This window comes from Armigeres subalbatus, chromosome 3, assembly GCF_024139115.2.
Source record: "Armigeres subalbatus isolate Guangzhou_Male chromosome 3, GZ_Asu_2, whole genome shotgun sequence".
Lineage (NCBI taxonomy): Eukaryota > Metazoa > Arthropoda > Insecta > Diptera > Culicidae > Armigeres > Armigeres subalbatus.
In genome coordinates, this window is record NC_085141.1 from 6,819,516 (window position 1) to 6,839,401 (window position 19,886).

Sequence of the window (19,886 nt, forward strand, 5' to 3'; positions counted from 1 at the left end):
AAATTGTGGTTGATTTAGTGTGATCATTACAAAATTAGGTTTGAAACAACAATTAATGTTAGTTAAATTTTGTCAGTAAAATTGCATTATTATTCAGAAGCATAATCAGAACATACATACGATATCCAATTTTTTTGCCAAAACGTAATTTCAAAGATAAATTTCAAATACAATGAGAACCAGCAAGCTATACGATGTCGAATCCTTCCCTTCCAATGAGCTTGACAGAGAAAGATAATCACGTCAGACGTCAACTGAAAGCAGTTGTTTTGTTTTGATGCAGTGATGTTAAACGTTTAGAAATTAATTAAATTAAGTTACGATAATTGAAAAAATATGTTTTTGAAGTGAAATACACATGTGCACATGTTTTAAATATTGGATATTTCAAGCGACAAGCGACCAGTGTCGGCAACCGACCACCTTCCCCTACACATTTTGGACACCCTCATTTTTGTCTGTTCAAAGATGAATTTTCAATTTACACAGGTCATTTAAGCTAAAGCAAAGTCTTATCTTTCGATTGGGATGCTTGAATGAGAATATCGTATCGATTTAAATTCACAATTTCTACATGAACTGATTGTACACAATTTCTACATGAACTAATTGTGTTCGTTCTGAGATTTTCAACGATATATGGTTTGAAGCGTAACGCATTATAACGCTTGTCTTTTTGAACTTAATGATTTTATTTAAATTTCATCTAAATATCGTTATTTTCGCACAGGAAACTAGTCAAACATATGCGCAGCAATCTATTCTTCATGAAGACAATGCGGGATTAGCAGCGCCATTGATTTTAGTTCAGAAATCAAGAAAATGTCGCCGGAAGGGTCCAAAATATGTAGGGGTTGAAATCAAGTTGATTATCCTATTTTGCTTAATGGAAGCTTAATTTTGTAAAATTAATCCTGTGTGATACCGCCAACGGGGGTGTCATTGAGCCAAATGTCAGCGTTGACGATGCAACGATTCAATCGTTCATTAAAAATAATTGCCTACATTACGGCTCTTATCAACTATGTATGGCAAATCAAAGAAAGGTTTGGCCCAATCTCACCCCTTTTCAGCGTGCATTGCTCGTTGCTAAGAAAAACCAGAACCGCTATATAAATATTCATAAAATTCGATAAAATAACAACAGATTATCGTAACATGATAACCAGGTATCCAGGCATTACTGACACTATTTTAATACGGTTTCATTCGATCAATAATTTTACATTCAAATTCCAAGCATTATGGTACGAGCACAATTAGTTCTTGGAATTTGTTTTGTGATTTCCTAGACGTGAATTTTCATATAATTTCGAACCGTTTGAAGTTTTCATCAAAATTCGTAACAGTTTCTGAGATATAAGGAGTTGAAACATTTTTCGTTTTTGGCCCAATCTTACCCCCTAGGCCCAATGTCACCCCGAACGACGGTACCTTAAAATGAATGAGATTGATATCGTAGTATATTTGAATATTTGCTTCATTGAGAAAAAAAAAGTAACACGACTGCGTTCCGCATACAAAGTGAAATTATAGACACTTTTTATCGTGCAACCGAATTGCCGAATATGTTATTAATGTGACTCAATTTTTGGGTTAATTTATTTGTCCGTGCAGGGCTTAACTTTTATACCACTTTTTAGTTCCGTGTCGCTTTTCTCATGTGACAGAACGATGTTCCCCATACCAGTTATACAACTTTGGCGAGAAGCAAAGGGGGCCAACTTTTTGCTTCGGTTTCTCTTCGGAGTTACACTTATGTTATGTGCTGAGGCCCAAACATTTGAAGCATCTCTCCATTTGTTTATTTACTGGCGGGGTGGCTTTCAATGGGCATTTTGAGCATCCAACAGTCAGTGTGCCTGCTTCCGGAGCTTTGTGAGCAGCGGTTACTGGCAGACGAATCACCGCTGTTTATGTGCCTCCGCATGGTTTCCTCATTCGGATAGTCATGTGCACCTCACCGAATTACACTGTGACTTTAGTGCATCCTTGAGCTCCTCTTCCGACGTGATCTAGTCTAGATCCCTGCACATTATTAACATCTCTGGAGTCAGTTCCGGATCCTCTCTAACTATCTTCAGGAGCGCTACATACGTCGTAGCGTCTTTGGCCTTGACGAGTATGGCTTCTCCCTTAGGTGGTTTCTGACGCAGTGGAGGCTTTTCTTTCTTGTACTGCTCCATTATTCTCGCCTCTTTTCGCTTCAACTGTCTATTTCTTTTCTCCTTCTGGCCTACAACGGTACTCCATCCTTCTCCCTGTGAAGTAGCGTCTGTTCCTTCGACTACGTCCTCCCGCGTTGGCCGCTTGAGTTCGCCTGGCCTCCCGTCTCCTGGCGAGGTTCTGGCCCTTTTGGGAGTCATGGAGGCTTATGTACTCCCCACTCCAGCCAGTTTCTCTTTCCCTTGATTCTTAGAGTACGACGGAACTGTGCTGATATGGCCCTGTTCCGGCGTTGCTAAGACAGCAGGTGCCTTAGTCAGCGCTAATGCGTGCTTCGCTATTTCGGCCCTCAGCGCTGCTGAATCGAATTCATTTGCTGCCGATACTAGCACCTTCCGGATCTTGTGAACCATGTCCTTAATCTTCTTGTGGACGTTGTTCCTCCCATCCACGAATTTCTTCCACCAATTTCTTCGCTGCCACTATTTTCGGCTTTTGTGAGGGCTGCTGCTGCTGTTGTTGGTGTTGCACTACTGTCACTGGTGGCGGTAATCTCACCAACACGCTACTGGCGCTGCTCCTGCATCTACTTCTGTATGGTATGTTGAATTACTCATTCTATAGGGTCCCCCTTCCAAACCGTTATCTCCACCCGTCGTACGTAGTCACTTATGATCCATGGATTGTCTTTGTAAGCAGTGATGGACCTTGGGCTAGGGTTGACTCGGGCGCACTTATATGGCCGTGTTCAGAGCCGATCGCGCGATCGGGAGAATCTCAACCGAGCCTAGTACTAACCAATAAGATTGGTGGACGAGCATTGAACGTATTCGGAGGACTGCTCGTTTTTTTACCGGGACGGAGGCGGCCGTAATGTTAGCCCACTCGCCATTTCATGCCGGTGTCACCCTTCCTTACTCAGTGAGTGGAACATCACGACCGTCAGCCCAATGGCGTCGTTTCCAATCCACTACCCGAGCAAAGCTTGAGAGCAAATCGATAACTTGTTTTGATGTTGTGAAATCGCCGCATTGGCGGCGCGCCATACGCCACCGAATTTTGTACTTCACGCCGATGATTGGCCAACACACATATCACAGTATGCAGTGCGTTTGCATCTGCTGAACCAAGGCAACCTATCAGGCATTAATTAAATAGCTATAGGGCACTGCATGGAAACATCTCTTTCTCTTTCGTTCCTCATAAATTTTGACGTTTACTGGCCTTGTTGTTTTCTAATTTCTTTGCAGCGAGAAAGAGACAAAGCAGTCCGTGCAGTGCCCTATTATACCTTTAGCAGATTTGTTTGTTTTTATCTCTGTCACTTTTACCCGCATTAGCGTGTTAAATGTTAGGTCACCCAAGAACTTCTTGGCTACAGATTGCAGTAATGGTAACTTGGCTTCTGAAGCTGGAGCACGATGGGCCACCAACGTGACCCACCAAATTGAACATTTTCTTCACTCTCCTTGTACTTGAATAGCCAGAATTGATAAACAATTCTCAGTGAAATTTCTTGGTTTTCCTGAAATAATGTCCGAAGGAAGTTCTGAAGGAATACATGAAGAAAATCCTTAGAGTCTTGAGGAATTTCTGAATTTATCTCCGTCTGGAAGATTTTCTGAAGGAATTCTTAAAGGAATGTCCAAATGAATTCTTTAAGAAATTTACGCATATCGGTAGTTCTTTAGGAGTTTTTTTTTGAAAATCTTTCTAGGAATTCGTACGGAGATATCCGAAAATTCGTCCTAGAATTTTGGAAGGAAATGGCGGAGGAAATTCCTAAAGAACTACTAGATGAATTTCCGAGGGAATGGAATGTCCTAACTGGAAAAATTCCAGTGGAATTGTTAAAATAATGTTCGAAGGAATTTTGTAGAAATTTTTAAAAGTTTGTATGCATGTATGTATGTAGTTATCTACCATCCTGACTTGAGTCTTGCTCTGCATACGGCTCCATCCAATATTACAGTCGAATTTAATTACCAATCTGCTTTCAATGCACTGCTGTGTGAAGGGCAAAAATCGAAGGTGGTGGGCCCGTAAGCAGAGACACTTGCGCGAAGCCCGCGGAATAGAGAGAATCTTCTTTCAACAGTGTAATCCAACAGACTAATAAATAGATTCGCAATCCTTTTTGAGCTTTCCAAGAGATGGCTTTTTAAGAAGGGCGCGTCAAATCCATTACAACTGTGGGGAAGTGTACCCATCTACATGGGTAGACAGTTTTAAAGGAATTCCAAAAAAAATTTCCGAAGGAATTCGTGATGAAATTGTCAGAATTAAGTTTTTGAAGAATCTCCAGAAAAAAATGGGTTCATTTGTGGAGGTTTTTTAAAGGAATTCCTGGAGAAATTCCTGATCGAATTCCTGACGGAATTTTTGAAGGTATACTAGAATGAGTTTCTTGATGACTTACCGAATAAATTCATGAATGTATTTCTCAAAGATTTACAAAAAAAAACAGTAGAAATTTTCGAAGGAACTCCTGCAGTAAGTTCCCAAAGAATTCTTGAGAATGTTCGAATATCCGCACTCACGGAGATTTTCTTGGCATGTAGTTTGCTTCTAGAGTTAAAACTGAGTTTGTTTCACTACTCTCCGGATTTTTTTAAAGAAATTCCTTGAGAAAATAAAAATTTCAATGTAAATTCCAGTACCTGTTTGAAAAATCCATTTAAAATTCCTTCGTCAATTACTTTAAGAATTTCTTCGAATATTCCTTCAGAAGCTCTTTTAAAAATCCTGTTCGAAAATCTTTTCAGGTTCTTTTTCGGTTATTCCTTCAACAATTGAGTCGGCAATTCCTCCAGGAATTTCTTCGAAAATCTGTTTAGAAAAGCCACCAGGAATTAATTTGGACATTCATCCAGGGATTTCTTCAGAAATTCCTCCGGAAAGGCATTTGTGATATTTTCAGAAATTCTTCTTGAAACTTCCTCTAGGGAGTTTTTAGAAAATTCCTTCAGTAAACCATGCAAAATTACTGCAGGAATAATTCCGGAAAGAACTCGAATTTGGAGAAATTTCTAATGGAATTTTCGAATAAATTTCTAAAGGTATTTGAGTATTAAACTTATTTTCAATTTAAAAAAAAACACTAGAACAACGGTTAAAAAAATGAAGCAATTTACAAACAAAATTTTCTAATATTTTCCAACAGAATTTCTGAAGAGATTCTCGAAAGAATTCTTCAAGTAATAAAAAACGAAATGTTCGAAGGTCTACTGGAATTTCTGGAAGAGTTGCTAAAGGAATATCTGGAGGAATGTCCGAAATTCGCAAAGAAATTTGCAAAGAAGTCCTGAAGAAAGTTCTAAATAAATTCCAGAGGGAATTTTCGAAAGAATACCAAAAATATCTTCCTAAAGTTTCTGTTTGGGAACTGTTTGCCTTCTTTCCGCCTTCGATAATTATCCTTCAGCCCTCCAACACTCGACGTTATCTGACCATAACAACACAGGCTAAACTAATCGGTGGATTCTTCTTTTCTCCACCAGCACTATGACTCAAAGTCTGGGAATCTGGGACTGTTTTTCTTCCTTTGTCACTAAAATTACACTCGAGTTTACATCAACCGTTTCACAAAAAAAACTACATTTATTTATCTAAAAGCACACGATACTACATTTATTTGGATCTTAACTTAACATTTTTTGCTTACAAACTAACACATTAAAAACGGGTTGAAATTGAACGCGCGCGGCCTCTACGCTCGTCCGTAGCCTTTCTGGTTCTGGTGCACCTAACACCTACCGGTCATCATCTGATCGGGATCGCTCCGTGCGATGATTTGGGTTTCGGTCGGGTCCGACGCCTCTCATGTCCACTCTCATATCTCTCGTTATTAGCCGACATCACGTACAATCGTTCTGGGCGACGTACTAGTTAAACCATACATGCAGGTACGAAGATCTTTCCATCATCCACTGCTATCCTGTAAACTACGTCGTCGTTGTCCACTGAAACTGCTGCGTCGTGTTTATATCGCAAATCGATCCGGTACAAACAGCGATGCAATATAACGATCTGTATAAGGCGCAGACGATCGATGCTGGTTGGGGCTACATTGCAAATTTCTAGCGCCGGTACAGGGTTGTAGTGACTGGGGGTGTGATGCTATTTCCAGACATCCTCACCCACCCAGAAATTGGTGTGATTTCTGAAAGAAAATAAAACATATCCTCTTCGAAAGGAAATGGGAGGGGATGGGATTCAATGTTTTCACTGCCTGAAAGCTACTGTTCAATTGGTGATTCCTGTATTGGCAAGAAACATAACTTCTCGACGGCTCGTTTAATATATCCATTAACGGTTTTCAATGTAACCACTCGAACCACTCCATCTATTCCCGGATGGAGTTCGCTAATCCTTCCCATTCTCCACTTCATTGGTGGCAGATATTCGTCGCGAATAACAACCAACCATCCTTTCTCGATTTGAACTGGGCGTTGCCAATGTTTGGTTCTCCCTTGCAATTGGCACAAATACTCTCTATGCCATCGTCTCCAGAAGTCCTGTAGCTTCTTCTGCATTAGTTGCCAACGATCCAGTCGGTTCATCGGAACTGCTTCTAGATTTTGTTCCGGTAGCGCATGCAGAGAAGTGCCAATGAGAAAGTGAGCTGGTGTCAAGGGTTCCAAATCATTTGGGTCATCCGACATTGGAGTAAGAGGCCGTGAATTCAAGCATCCTTCTACTTGAACCAGCAGTGTGCTTAAATCCTCTGTCGATGGAGATGTTTCATCCATTACCTTAAGCAAATGCGCCTTTGCTGAACGAACAGCCGCCTCCCAAAGTCCTCCGAAGTGGGGCGTGGATGGTTGGTTGAAATGACATTCGATCCCTTTTTCATTACACTCCTCAGCTACCTTCTCACGATGATCGGGGCACTTCAGCAACCGCAGCAAATCCACTATTTTGTTCCTAGCGCCAACGAAGTTCGTCCCGTTATCAGAATAAATATCCTGACATTTCCCTCTTCTGGCAATAAATCGACGAAGAGCTTGTAGAAAGCGTTCAGTCGTTAGATCCGTAACCAGCTCGAGATGCACTGCCTTTGTGCATAGACAAACAAAAATTGCCGCATACACTTTAACTACTGGTTTACGAGGTGCTGGTCTGATGTAGAGTGGACCAAAAAAGTCCACCCCGGTTTGCGAAAATGGTCGTGATACTGTGACTCGTGGTGCTGGCAGCTCTCCCATGAACTGCTGAATTGGTGGAGGTTTACATCGGAAACACTTCATGCATTGATGCACAATGTAACGTGCCATATTTCGACCTCCCAAAGGCCAAAACCGGAGCCTAACCGCACCAAGTAACAGCTGAGGACCAGCATGCAGAAGCTTCAAATGGAAATGCTGAAGAACCATCCGTGTGAATTGATGACGTGCTGGTAGGACCAGCGGATATATTGCATGATGGGTCTCCGTTGGATGCCCAAGGCGGCCGCCGACACGAATCACGTTGTCATCCGAGATGTACGGGTGCTACCAACGAAGTGGGTATCGCCTAGACACTTCTTCTCCCCTAGCAAGAGCTTTCCACTCTCCTCCAAAAATTTCTCTCTGCACTCGCCGAGCTAGAATCTGCTCTGCCGTGACGAGCTCTCTAGTAGACAAATTACTTCTTGCTTCAACACGGCTCTGCACGTCTGTTCTAAGTTGCTCCATTAACCGCAACCAATACGCAGTTCGACGAATGAGGTTCGAATAGGATAAAAATTTCCCCAAATACCATTCGTTGAACTCTGCTTCCACCGAAACCGAACAGGATACTATTTCTCGTCGCCGCTCTTGATCCACTTGTTCCGAAGTCAACTCCGCTGATGAACATGGCCAGCCCGCTCTTGTTTCAGCCATTCCGGTCCCTCCCACCAGAAAGTATTCTCTACAATATCTTTTGGATTGATACCTCTAGAAATCGAATCCGCCGGGTTATTCTTGCCTGAAACATGCTGTCACTGTGACGGATTAGCTATAGATTGAATTTTCACAACACGATTTGCCACGAACGTATTCCACAAATTCGGTGATGCTTGGATCCAACGCAATACACAGGTGGAATCGGACCAGAAAAACGCTCGAACTGGTATTTTGATTGATTCCTGAACCTTCTCGTACAGTTGTGCTGTTAACAATGCTCCACAAAGCTCCAGCCTTGGGATGGACTGTGTCTTCAACGGTGCCACCTTTGATTTCGAAGACAACAACCGGACTTTCACTTCTCCTTCATGGTCTTCACTCCTGATGTACACGCAGCCGCCAAATGCTTTGGTCGAAGCATCGCAGAAGCAATGGATTTCGACTACTACCGCTCTGGAAACCACCACACAGCGATCGATACGGAGTTCGTTCAATATGGGAAGTTGGTCATAATAGGATCTCCACAACTCACCCACCGTCGAAGGTAACGGCTGGTCCCAATCCAATGCCTGATTGTTGGTATCCTTGATCTTCCACAATAGCTGCATTATTGCCTTGGCCGTGGTAATAACTGCACCTAAGAGTCCCAGTGGGTCGAATAGCGACGCAATCACCGACAGCACTTGCCGTTTTGACAGTTGTGAGGTGATGGGACATGCTGGAACGTCGAATTGGAATCGCAGTTGATCGGTATTCGGCATCCATGTCAGTCCGAGTGTTTTGACAGTCGGATCAGGGTCCAGGTTAATTCCTTCTGACAGACGAATTGCCAAATTGTCCTCGGCAACTCCCTCCAGTACCTCCAGTTTGTTGGAAGCCCATTTCCTCAGCCGAAATCCTCCCTTAGAGGTCATTTCCTCCAACTGCTTCCGAACTTCGCTTGCTGCTTGAATCGTATCCGCTCATGTGATAACGTCATCCATGTACGTATCTTCTGTAACTGCTCTAGCAGCCAGCGGGTACTGTAGCTTCTCTTCAGTTGCCAGCTGATTGAAAGTGCGTGTCGCTAGAAAAGGCGCAGGTTTTGTCCCGTAGGTGACAGTATTCAGCTGATACACATCAATAGCCGCACCGGTGTCGAAACGCCAAAGTATACATTGAAGATGTCGATCCTCCGGATAAATGAAGATTTGCCGAAACATCTTTTCCACGTCAGCCACCAGCATTATTTGCTTCATGCGACTTCGAAGCATGATCGATCGAAGGTCTTCTTGGACGATTGGACCCACCAGCAAAGCATCGTTCAGCGATACACCTGACGACGTTTTGCACGACGCATCAAAGACCACACGAACCTTCGTGGTGGTGCTAGCCTCTTTTATGACGGGATGGTGTGGTAGAAAACAACGTTTTTTGACTCTGTTGTATCGTTCACCTTGGTCATGTGCCCCAGCTGTATGTACTCTGCCATAAACTGATGATACTGCTCCCGTAAATTAGCATCCCTAGCTAATCTGCGCTCCGTGCCTAGAAAACGCCGGTAGGCGATGTCCCGTGACTCACCAATCCTCGAAACGACGTCCTCATCCTTCGGCAACGAAACAGTATACCGACCGTCGGATTCCCTGTGAACCGACTGCTGGAACAATTCTTCACACCGTTGCTCCTCGGTGGAAAGAATCTTCGAAGTACCAACTTCTTCACTAGCCCAAAACCGTGCAATCAACTTTTCCAAAGTTGCTGTAGTTGCCGTGCTACAGTTAACACGTAGGCTCTCCGTGGGTTTTGTTTGACCTCCGCACACCACCCATCCAAAGACCGATTCATTGAATGTCGGCATTTGGTTTCCGATGGAAATTCTTCGACCAGATTCGAAGAAGTCAAAAAAGAACTCGATGCCCAACACCATGTCCACCGCACTGGGGCTGAAAAGGCTGGATCCGCTAAACTAATCCCGTCAGGCATCTTCCATCCGTTCATGTTGACCTTCGCCGTTGGTAAATCCGCAGTTACCTTCGGCAGAACCAGGAAATTCACGTTCCGAGAGAAATCCGTGATTCTTGAGCACACCATTGCTTGAATTCTGTACTTCACTTTTGAAGCTGCTTGACCTATACCAAGGACCGAGATGTTCACCTTTTCTCGACGCGTCCTCAGTCGTTGGCTCAACCGTTCTGCGATAAAATTGCTTTCAGAGCCGGAGTCTAGCAACGCTCGAGCTGAAAATCGGCTACCCTCGTCATCTTCCACGATAACGACCGCCGTGGCCAGAAGGACATGGGAGGAGAACTGCTGAGCTGCACCAGATATTGTAGAATCGGTGGCGACCACGTTCACCACCTGGGCGGATGTCGAACCCGAATGCTCGCCAGCATCCGGAGGAGGAGAATTGTTGCGTTCCGTAGCAGCAGCGACCTTTGCTGATCCATCTTTCCCAGATTTGAAACACACCAATGTGTTGTGACGACCTTGACAGCTGCGGCAGAAATATTTAGACGGGCAATTCTTCGCTATGTGACCCGGCCGGAAGCAATTCCTACTGGCAATTCCTAGTTTGACCTCAACACCGCCTCTCTATCCCGCACCGACAACCGTTGAAAAGAACACTAATAAAGCGGATGGTTCTCCTTACAAACCGTACATCGCCCCATACGATTGTACGGAGCCGTAGCTGGCCTTCACAGCTGACGACTTCTGCTTCATTGGCTGTTGCGATTGATGGGATCCCTTGTTGTCCGAAGTCTTCGTTGGGAGTGATTCCAGGATTCGTATCCGACGACGCATGAAATCAGTTAGATCTGCCAACGTGTCCTGTTCCTTGATAGATGAATGTTCTTCCCATCCTCTTCGAGTTACAGGATCCAACCGAGTTGTCAGCAAGTTAACAAGTAGAAGATCCTTGTACTCCTCGGGTTTAACCACTTGATCCAAGTTCTGGACCACTCTCTCGAACCTGTCCATCAGGGTATGCAAGTCCACTACCGACTCCTTAGATAGTGTTGGCAAGTTGAACAAGGCTTGCACTTGACGCTTCTTCAACAGCTTGCTGTTATCGTACCTCTTAATCAGCAAATCCCAAGCCACCTGGTAGTTTGCTTTAGTTATCTTCAAGGGATCGATGAGGTTCTTTGGTTCACCTTGAAGACAGCCCTTCAAGTAGTGAAATTTCTCCACTTCCGGCAAGTCCGTCTTTCTATGGATGAGGGAGGTATACAAGTCACGAAAGCTGATCCACTCGTCGATGTCACCGTTGAAAGTCTGGAGCTTGATTTGAGGCAAACGAACATGATCAAGTGTACCATGCCCGTGCGGTAACGTCTCGTTTCCTCGCATCGACGAATCCACATCATCAGCTCCCGCCAGTTCCTTGACCTTATCCATAAGAAAAGCCTTACACTCATAGAACTTATCGCTATACCCTAACCTAGCCGCATCAAACTCTCCTTCCTCATCCTCAAAGTCATCGTGAGCCTGGATGTCATTCAAAGTCTCCTCGTACCGTCCCCACAACTCATCAATTCGCTGCAGACGAATGTTGATCGCGCTAACAGTACAGGTCGGCTGGTAGTTCTGTACGAATCTGAAGATGTCGTCCAAAGCCGTCTGGATGTTCTTGAGCTGGACCATAAACAGCTTCAGCGCTGGCGGCTTCTTATCCTTGGGAGGCATTGGTGTACGTCACTCGATCCGACAAAAGAGAAATAGGATGGTGTAGAGATCCAAAAGTCCTAAGCTTCGGCAGACATATACTGTAGAAGCCTACCTGGAGAACAATATGCTGCACCGAGATCTGCTACACCGCATTCAACAGGATCACGTCACGATCGTTCAGCTCACAGCAGGTACGGATACACAGCAACAGCACACGAAACACAACTCGTAATAATCAATTGGAGAAGAGGAAAAGGGCATGTAATATTCCGGAAGTCCTAGGCTTCGGCAGGCATATACTGTAGAACTCACCTAGGAGAACTAACAGCTTTACGGTTCTATTCCAAAACCGTTACAAACTTCCAAATTTCACAGGTGGGGCATCCAATGTATAACAGTAGCTCAATAATCAGGGTGGGATCCAAGAAGAGGAAATATGCATGTAGTATGCAGAGATTTAGGCCTCGGCCAGACATATACTGTTCAACTAACCCGGAACAACATAAACAGCACCAATCCAAATAGAAAAGCAAGCGTATCCAAATCGAGATGATTGTTCTGGTAACGAACAGTTTTTATGCAGGGACTCGTAGCCAATGAATTGAAGAGGATAATTTCAAATTACAAAGTGTATATTTCTGCGTCCCGCTTCGGTGACATATACAATTCAAAGCACTCACCCAGACAGAAGATATACGTTGCCGCCTCTTCAACCACGGCGAATCGATCGTATGTTCCGGGATACCAACGGTGTCCTAGATCCAAAGCAATTGATCGGTGTCCTAGCGCCCATGCACAATTCGTCTTGGATCGTCTCGGCATTCACCGCAATCCAATACAGCGAGGTCCAGGGAAAAATGTCGAAAAATGTGTGTTAGTTTCATGCAATCCTAACGACGACTGGACATATACTGAACTTAAATATTTACCTGGAAAACCAGTTTATACGCTGGTTCAGTAGTCCACAGCAAGCCGATCGTCTTTTCCAAACCGCGAAGATGGACCTCATTCCTCGATCGTAGTGATCCTTGTAGTGTCGTGATGAAGAACCCCTGTCTGTGCACAACTCGATGGCTACCGCGCCAAATATCCGCGAGTGAAATGATGGCTACCCTTAATTGTTCCGATCCAATGGCAATGGCTTCACAATGGCGCAATAATCCTCCACAATCGATTCTCCAAATCCGATTGAAAACCAAGTTCCTTTCAATCCCTTTCCGGTCCGTCCGATCCGGTTCGTTCAGGACCAAAATGTTGGGGAACTGTTTGCCTTCTTTCCGCCTTCGATAATTATCCTTCAGCCCTCCAACACTCGACGTTATCTGACCATAACAACACAGGCTAAACTAATCGGTGGATTCTTCTTTTCTCCACCAGCACTATGACTCAAAGTCTGGGAATCTGGGACTGTTTTTCTTCCTTTGCCACTAAAATAACACTCGAGTTTACATCAACCGTTTCACAAAAAACTACATTTATTTATCTAAAAGCACACTTTACGACACTACATTTATTTGGATCTTAACTTAACATTTTTTGCTTACAAACTAACACATTAAAAACGGGTTGAAATTGAACGCGCGCGGCCTCTACGCTCGTCCGTAGCCTTTCTGGTTCTGGTGCACCTAACACCTACCGGTCATCATCTGATCGGGATCGCTCCGTGCGATGATTTGGGTTTCGGTCGGGTCCGACGCCTCTCATGTCCACTCTCATATCTCTCGTTATTAGCCGACATCACGTACAATCGTTCTGGGCGACGTACTAGTTAAACCATACATGCAGGTACGAAGATCTTTCCATCATCCACTGCTATCCTGTAAACTACGTCGTCGTTGTCCACTGAAACTGCTGCGTCGTGTTTATATCGCAAATCGATCCGGTACAAACAGCGATGCAATATAACGATCTGTATAAGGCGCAGACGATCGATGCTGGTTGGGGCTACATTGCAAATTTCTAGCGCCGGTACAGGGTTGTAGTGACTGGGGGTGTGATGCTATTTCCAGACAGTTTCCGAAGAATTCCTCAAATTACTGGAAGATTTTCTATTAGAAATTCCTGAAGAAATTTAAAAAAAATCCTACTTCAAATTCCGAAGGTTTTCTTCTAAATGGAGTTTCGAATGTATACCTAAAACAGTGTCCGTAGGTATTCTTATAGAACTTCTTGAAGGATTTTCTAAGGAATTCTTAAAGGAATTTTCAAAAGAATCCTTAAAAATAGTTTCGAATGAATTACTTCCCAAAAGACTCCGTAAAGTAATTTCCGAAGCAATTCCTGAAGTAGAAGGAAACTCATGAAGGAACTTTTAAAGAAATTTCGGAAAGAATTTTCAACGGAATTCTTGGTGGAAGTTCTGAAGGAATTCATTGAAGAAATTCCTAATTAATTCTTAGAATTCCTTTCTCGAATTTTCTGAGGAATATCTTGAGGAATTTCCACACGAATTTCTGGATTTATAAGTACTTGTGCTGTGATGCGGAAATGTCCTAGTGGATGATGTAATGTACACTTTTGCTGTGGAGATTGAAGCTATAGCTATTAGGATGTTGCCCCCATAAGTCTGATTGTAACTAGCATTCCTATCGCACCTATCCATCAAGGAAACCCATCCTCGTCCTGTCCGGCTCTGCCAGCGTCATTTCCGCACTCCAGAGCGACGAGCCTAAGCACCCCTGGATCCAAAGCATCTTAGCGAACATGCTCCCGAACACGACCTTCGCTTGGGTTCCGGGGCACTGCGGAGTGCCTGGAAACATCACGGCAGATCTCCTTGCCGGAGACGGATATCAGGGCCAGCGTTTTAGGTCATCTGTCCCGTTTGGTGACGTTAAACCTGGATAAGGAATGCTGTACGAGAAAACTGGGAAATTTCCTGGATTGTCACAACATCCGGATACCTTCGGAAATTGAAGGGGACCACATCGGCATGGACAGACCTATCCAACCTCAAAGAACAGCAAATTATCTCCCGGCTCCGAACCGGACACACACGGCTCTCGCATAACTTTGACGGGAGCCTTTCCAATACAACCTGTGACGTCTGTGATTATTATTATTATTATTATTTATTTAATTCATCGGACAGCAGTCTACATGAATGTCTTAGATAACTAATTTAGTCTTCCGGACCTTTCTACCCTACTAATGAACAATCTACTATTTTCCCCAAAATCGAAGAGATCTACGAAGAGGTCTACTAAAGAGAAAATTCGAACACACGATGTAAGCGGTTCGTGGAATCCGTATGTCGTTCGATGGAATCTGGTCATCAGCAAAGACGAAGATCGCAGCTGTCTACCAATTGTACGAAATTCGATGAGGGACAGAAGCTCAGAAGCATCAATCTCACCTATCTCACCGACAACGCTGCTAGCACCGCCGCCCTCATCTCTTTCTTAAAAGATGGGGGCCTATACAAACTAATTTAACGGCTTCACTGGGACCCGAGATCAATCTTGGGAGCATGTTCCCACAACTCGAGGCTTTCGGGCATTCCATGGTTACCCCAAGGCTATAAGTCCCCACCCCTCCAGTGACCGGGCAGCCTGGGAACCCCAACCCGGGTTCTGAGTCCCTCGCAACATTACTTGTTATTACGGTCGGAAATATTGGAACATTTTCGGAATTTCACTTCCATTTCGAATTTGGATGGCCAGAGGGAATAAGAGGCTTGACCGCGACATTAGGGGCGAGTCTCCTGCCTCAAGCCATTTAAATTATCTCCGGAGAGCAGCGTACTCATCGTCACCTGGACCAGTAGATGCATAAGTATTAGATTGCTAATGTCGCTTCTGTTCGCGTGACTAACATCAAGGTCACTTTGGTCTGGCAGCCAAAGTACCGGTACTACAAGTGTCAAACCAATGTTGGTAATGAAACAAAACATGGACTACAACATAATGCATAACAAACCGACAAGTTAGGCTTGTGGAAGCATATTTTGGCAAAATATTTTTAATGACTACAGCGCCACTAGCGTTCTAGTACTTATGCTTCTACTCCTGCACGCTTTTACCTGGATTCTTAGTACTTCCTTTCCTGTAGTTGTATTAGTCCATTAAGTTTAAACATGTTAATATAAAGTTCATTTGAATTAAAATTTGTCATTGGAAGATCCCACGGTTGGACCTGAGGGTGGGCATCCTACCCCCCCCTCCCGCCAAGTGCCCCTGTGGCCTTTGTACTCTCGACGAGTGAAAAACTAAAAATTTAAAAATTCACATAAAAAGCAAGATTTTTTTCTCAGCTCTAAATTCTCCACGCCGATTCACGCCGCCGCCGCCGAACATTGCTTCCGGCGTGACGCCGACGACGCCGCCGCCGTTCACAAATACTTCGGCGCACAGGTCTACTGTCACAATCAAAATATGTTTTCTACATGCTCTCATTATGTTTTCAGACTTTGCTCGGGTATCCAGATTCTGTCAGTTGTCGTAAGCCGTGACCAGTATATCGTTATTGGGACCTCACTGGTAACGAACAGATTAATTCCTGAAAATTATGAAATTACCGGCGTACGACAATCCCACGAGAATTATATAATTTGGTTGTTGGCAAATAAATAGAAATATCTAGAATTGTTATTTCTGAAACATATCCTTTCGACATTACATCCAGTGGAGCCAATGTAGAGATAACAGCTTCCACATTGATAAGAAAATTATCTGAGCTTTTAGTGGAATGTCTTCACTTGTCATAAGACGAGTTAATACAATCCCATTGAATTCCATCACTTAATTGTATCCTGACAGATACGTATTTCGACCTCAACAGTAAGGCCGTAATACGTATCTGTCAAGATACAATTAAGTGGTGGAATTCAATGGGATTGTATTAACTCGTCTTATGACAAGTGAGCTTCCACATTGATACTCTACCCTCCCTTTTTATACGGGAGTTTGGCAGAAGGTCGTGAGATTCATATCATATAGTGCCCTCCACTCACTTTAAAATCCACTATAGGACATTCTTCATGCCTGCCGTATCCTAACGAAACTATCAAATTTAGACTTTCGCCTAATTCTAATTCTATCATGAACATTAAGGTGGCTCAAATTAGTATGGGAAAAACTTTTTTCAATTTGTTTGATGGGCCGCTCTCTTATTCGGTTCTATTTGATGCCCTGATGCTCTGGAAAAAAATTCAGCCAAATCGGTTTGGGCGGTGCTAAACTCGTTGGAAGTTTATATGCAAAAATGTATGCAGAAACATCCAAAAACAGTGAATTTCAACCGTCTAAGACGAATTAAGTACTCTCCATTTAATTCCACTAGTTAATTTTCGTTATCTTTGCAGATACGTATTTCGACCACAACTGTGTGGTCGTCTTCAGTGTCTCGTACTTGACTCGACAAAGTCGAAATACGTATCTGCAAAGATAACGAAAATTAACTAGTGGAATTAAATGGAGAGTACTTAATTCGTCTTAGACGGTTGAATACATTCCACTAAAAGAGCTTTATATATTTTTCAGTGAATTTCAGTTGGACGGTATAACTTACGATGCAGAACTATGATACTCATTCAGATCTTGAAGAATTTAATACAGAATGTAAGCAGAAAACCGCGAGAAGATTAGAGTTTGCCCGGCTAAGTTATTAGCATTTCTCTGAAGTGGGGTTTGAGCAAATTTAGTTTCTTTTACCTTTGAAAAGAAATAAATTCACCCCTACAACACTCCAGTAAAATGCTAATATCTTTGCCTAATAAACTCCAATTTTCTCGCGGTTTTCAGCATAACATTTTGTATTTAATTCTATAAGAACTGAATAAGTATCATTGTTCTTGATCGTAAATTGTGCCGTCCAACTAAAAATCACTGTTTTTGGATGTTTCTGCATACATTTTTCCATATAAACTTCCAACGAGTTTAGCACCGCCCAAACGTTGACCGATTTGGCTGAAATTTTGTCCAGAGCATCAGGGCATCAAATAGAACTGAATAAGAGGGCCCATCAAAAAATTTGAAAAAGTGTTTTTTGAGCCACCCTAATGAACATGTATGTCTAAGTTTGGAAGATGATATTAGCATTGCCATTTCCTTACAACGGAGATCAGTGGACTAATTTACAAATTACGTAAAGTTTCAAGCGATGGTAAGGAGTCTTTTGGATCGTTACGGATCGTACAATTGAGGAAATCTTCCATCCAAAAATGTACAAAAATAGAGGTGGTTGAAAATTGTCAATTTCAGCGTTACGCAATTTTCGAATCAGCCTTTAGAACACCATTACAATCCTTAGTTTTGCGCCTTTTTCCAGTGACAAAGTATAGGCAAAAGAAGATTATTATTCAGAAGACGAACCCTCACTATTTATGTACGTTGATAAGAAAAAAGCTAAATTAGAATGCTGAAAGCTTAAAAGTAAAATAATAAATTTAGTGACACTGAAAAAAAAACAGAAATTGATAAACGAATGAAACTGAATATTGTCAGATTTTCTGCGTTTGTTTGTAATGTTCCCAAATGGGTACTTGCACAAAACTTTACGCGGCGAATTACTGACGAAAGGTACGGCCGCGCCAAACGATACACCGCAATGCTATTCACCCATAAGAATCAAGTAAACGGGGTGCAGAAAGCGTGACGGTGTCTTTGCTGAAGGGTACGCGTGCAATTTGTAGAAAATCAGGCAATACATTTTGCCACCATATAGGGTAACCGTACCCTTAATGGAGGTAGCATCAATAGTGGAGGTAGTGGGAATTTAATAAGCTTTATCATAATTATACACTTTACGATGACATCCACCGTCGTGCTTTAAATATCCCGTTAAATGCAACTTGTCCTAAGATTTCGCTCGGAAAACTATTGAAAACAATGAATTTCTTTAATAAAATTGACCCCCTTACACCTAGGGAGCGCGACCATTTGGGCAGCACCCCCTATTTCCGTCCGCAACGTTAATAACTTGATCGCGTTCCAGTCAAATGGTTTGATTGTTCGTACATCACTAGATATCGACAGAAACTAACAATGTACTAAAAACCAAGTAATTCGGTTGTAATGCGCTCGAGTAATGAACGTTGCTGACGGGAATAGGGGTGCTGCCCAAATGGTTCTCTACCCTATAGTGGTGCAACTGTACCAATAGTGGCCAGTCTCATAAGAAATCAATGAATAGCACCACTATAGGAATCAAAATTAATTTTTACCGCCACTAAAGGAACAGTGTGGCACAGTGCAAGCAATATTTGATAGTTGTTGATGTTAAATGACATCAATCTCATTTTTGTTAGCAAATTTATTAGTTTATCTATTGGCTGCGATATTAAAACTGTGAATTCCCCATAATTATAAATTTTTGAAAAATATTTTCTTCTGTTGATCTACTAATACCTCCACTATTGGTACCGTTACCCTATTATATTTTCCTTTCTGATTTTACCTCAGAATTTAGCAAGAGAGTAGAGGAATAATAAAATATTTATTAGAAGATATAAACTCTTTTCAAATGGTACTAAAACAGTATTTTCCTTCTCTTCATTTACAGAAATGACGCGTTCCGCAAGCTGTCGTTGAAATCGGCTCCCAAATAGTTGGTTGGTGTCGCTCGCGAAAGAAGCACATGCCCGGAAGCAATGACCGATGAAAGTCCTCCGCGTCGGTTGTCGCAAATTTTCGATCCACTAACGAGCCTCACCGACCTCGAACAGATCCAGCAGCAAATCCAGCAACACCAGCAGCACCTCCAGCAGCAAAACCACCTGAAATATGGCACCGGTCATCTCCACCAGTCCGGCAGTTGCTACAATTACAACACGGCCTCGTCGTCTACATCGCTATCGTCGGCCTCGAATCAAAGCGCCAAGCTCAGCTCGAGCAGTTCGACCAGCAGCTACATCGGTGGTCCTCCGCCGGGCCTCAATCGCATCGTAATGGGATCCCGCTCGACCCCAAACAGTCCGCGGATGATGGCCCGGCGGGGTGTTGCCGGAGGGGGATCCGCTTCCAACAGCCGGCCGCCAATGGTGCCTCCGCGAGGGGGACCCAGCCCGAACGCGGCCGTCATAGCGAACCCTTCACTGGTTGCACTGGACTCCGATGCGCCGTGGCCTCCGTTCGGCAGCCTCACCGACAGTCTGGACGTCCATCAGGTCAACAACTACCACCAGGGGCTTCCGGAGGTAAAATCAAAACACCAAACGTACGCTAATTTGTAGGAACAGGGCCGTAAATAGTCGTTTTCGATTGC

General features: G+C 43.3%; 2 protein-coding genes across 2 annotated transcripts in view; one reads left to right on the plus strand and one right to left on the minus strand.

Moving 5' to 3' along the window:
- Nucleotides 1-19,886, plus strand: part of LOC134220720 (uncharacterized protein CG43867-like) — an 840,013-nt gene that overhangs the window by 215,256 nt on the left and 604,871 nt on the right. The window contains 1 exon segment of the mRNA XM_062699822.1: nt 19,185-19,818. Coding sequence (XP_062555806.1) covers nt 19,273-19,818 — 546 coding nt within the window. The 5' untranslated portion in view covers nt 19,185-19,272.
- Nucleotides 6,405-7,442, minus strand: LOC134221446 (uncharacterized). Its single transcript, XM_062700636.1, has one exon. The coding sequence runs from the start codon at nt 7,440-7,442 to the stop codon at nt 6,405-6,407; it is 1,038 nt and encodes a 345-aa protein (XP_062556620.1).

Bases quoted from the DNA above. Each gene is read 5' to 3' on its own strand.
- LOC134221446 (XM_062700636.1), bottom strand. From the start codon at position 7,442: ATGGCACGTTACATTGTGCATCAATGCATGAAGTGTTTCCGATGTAAA.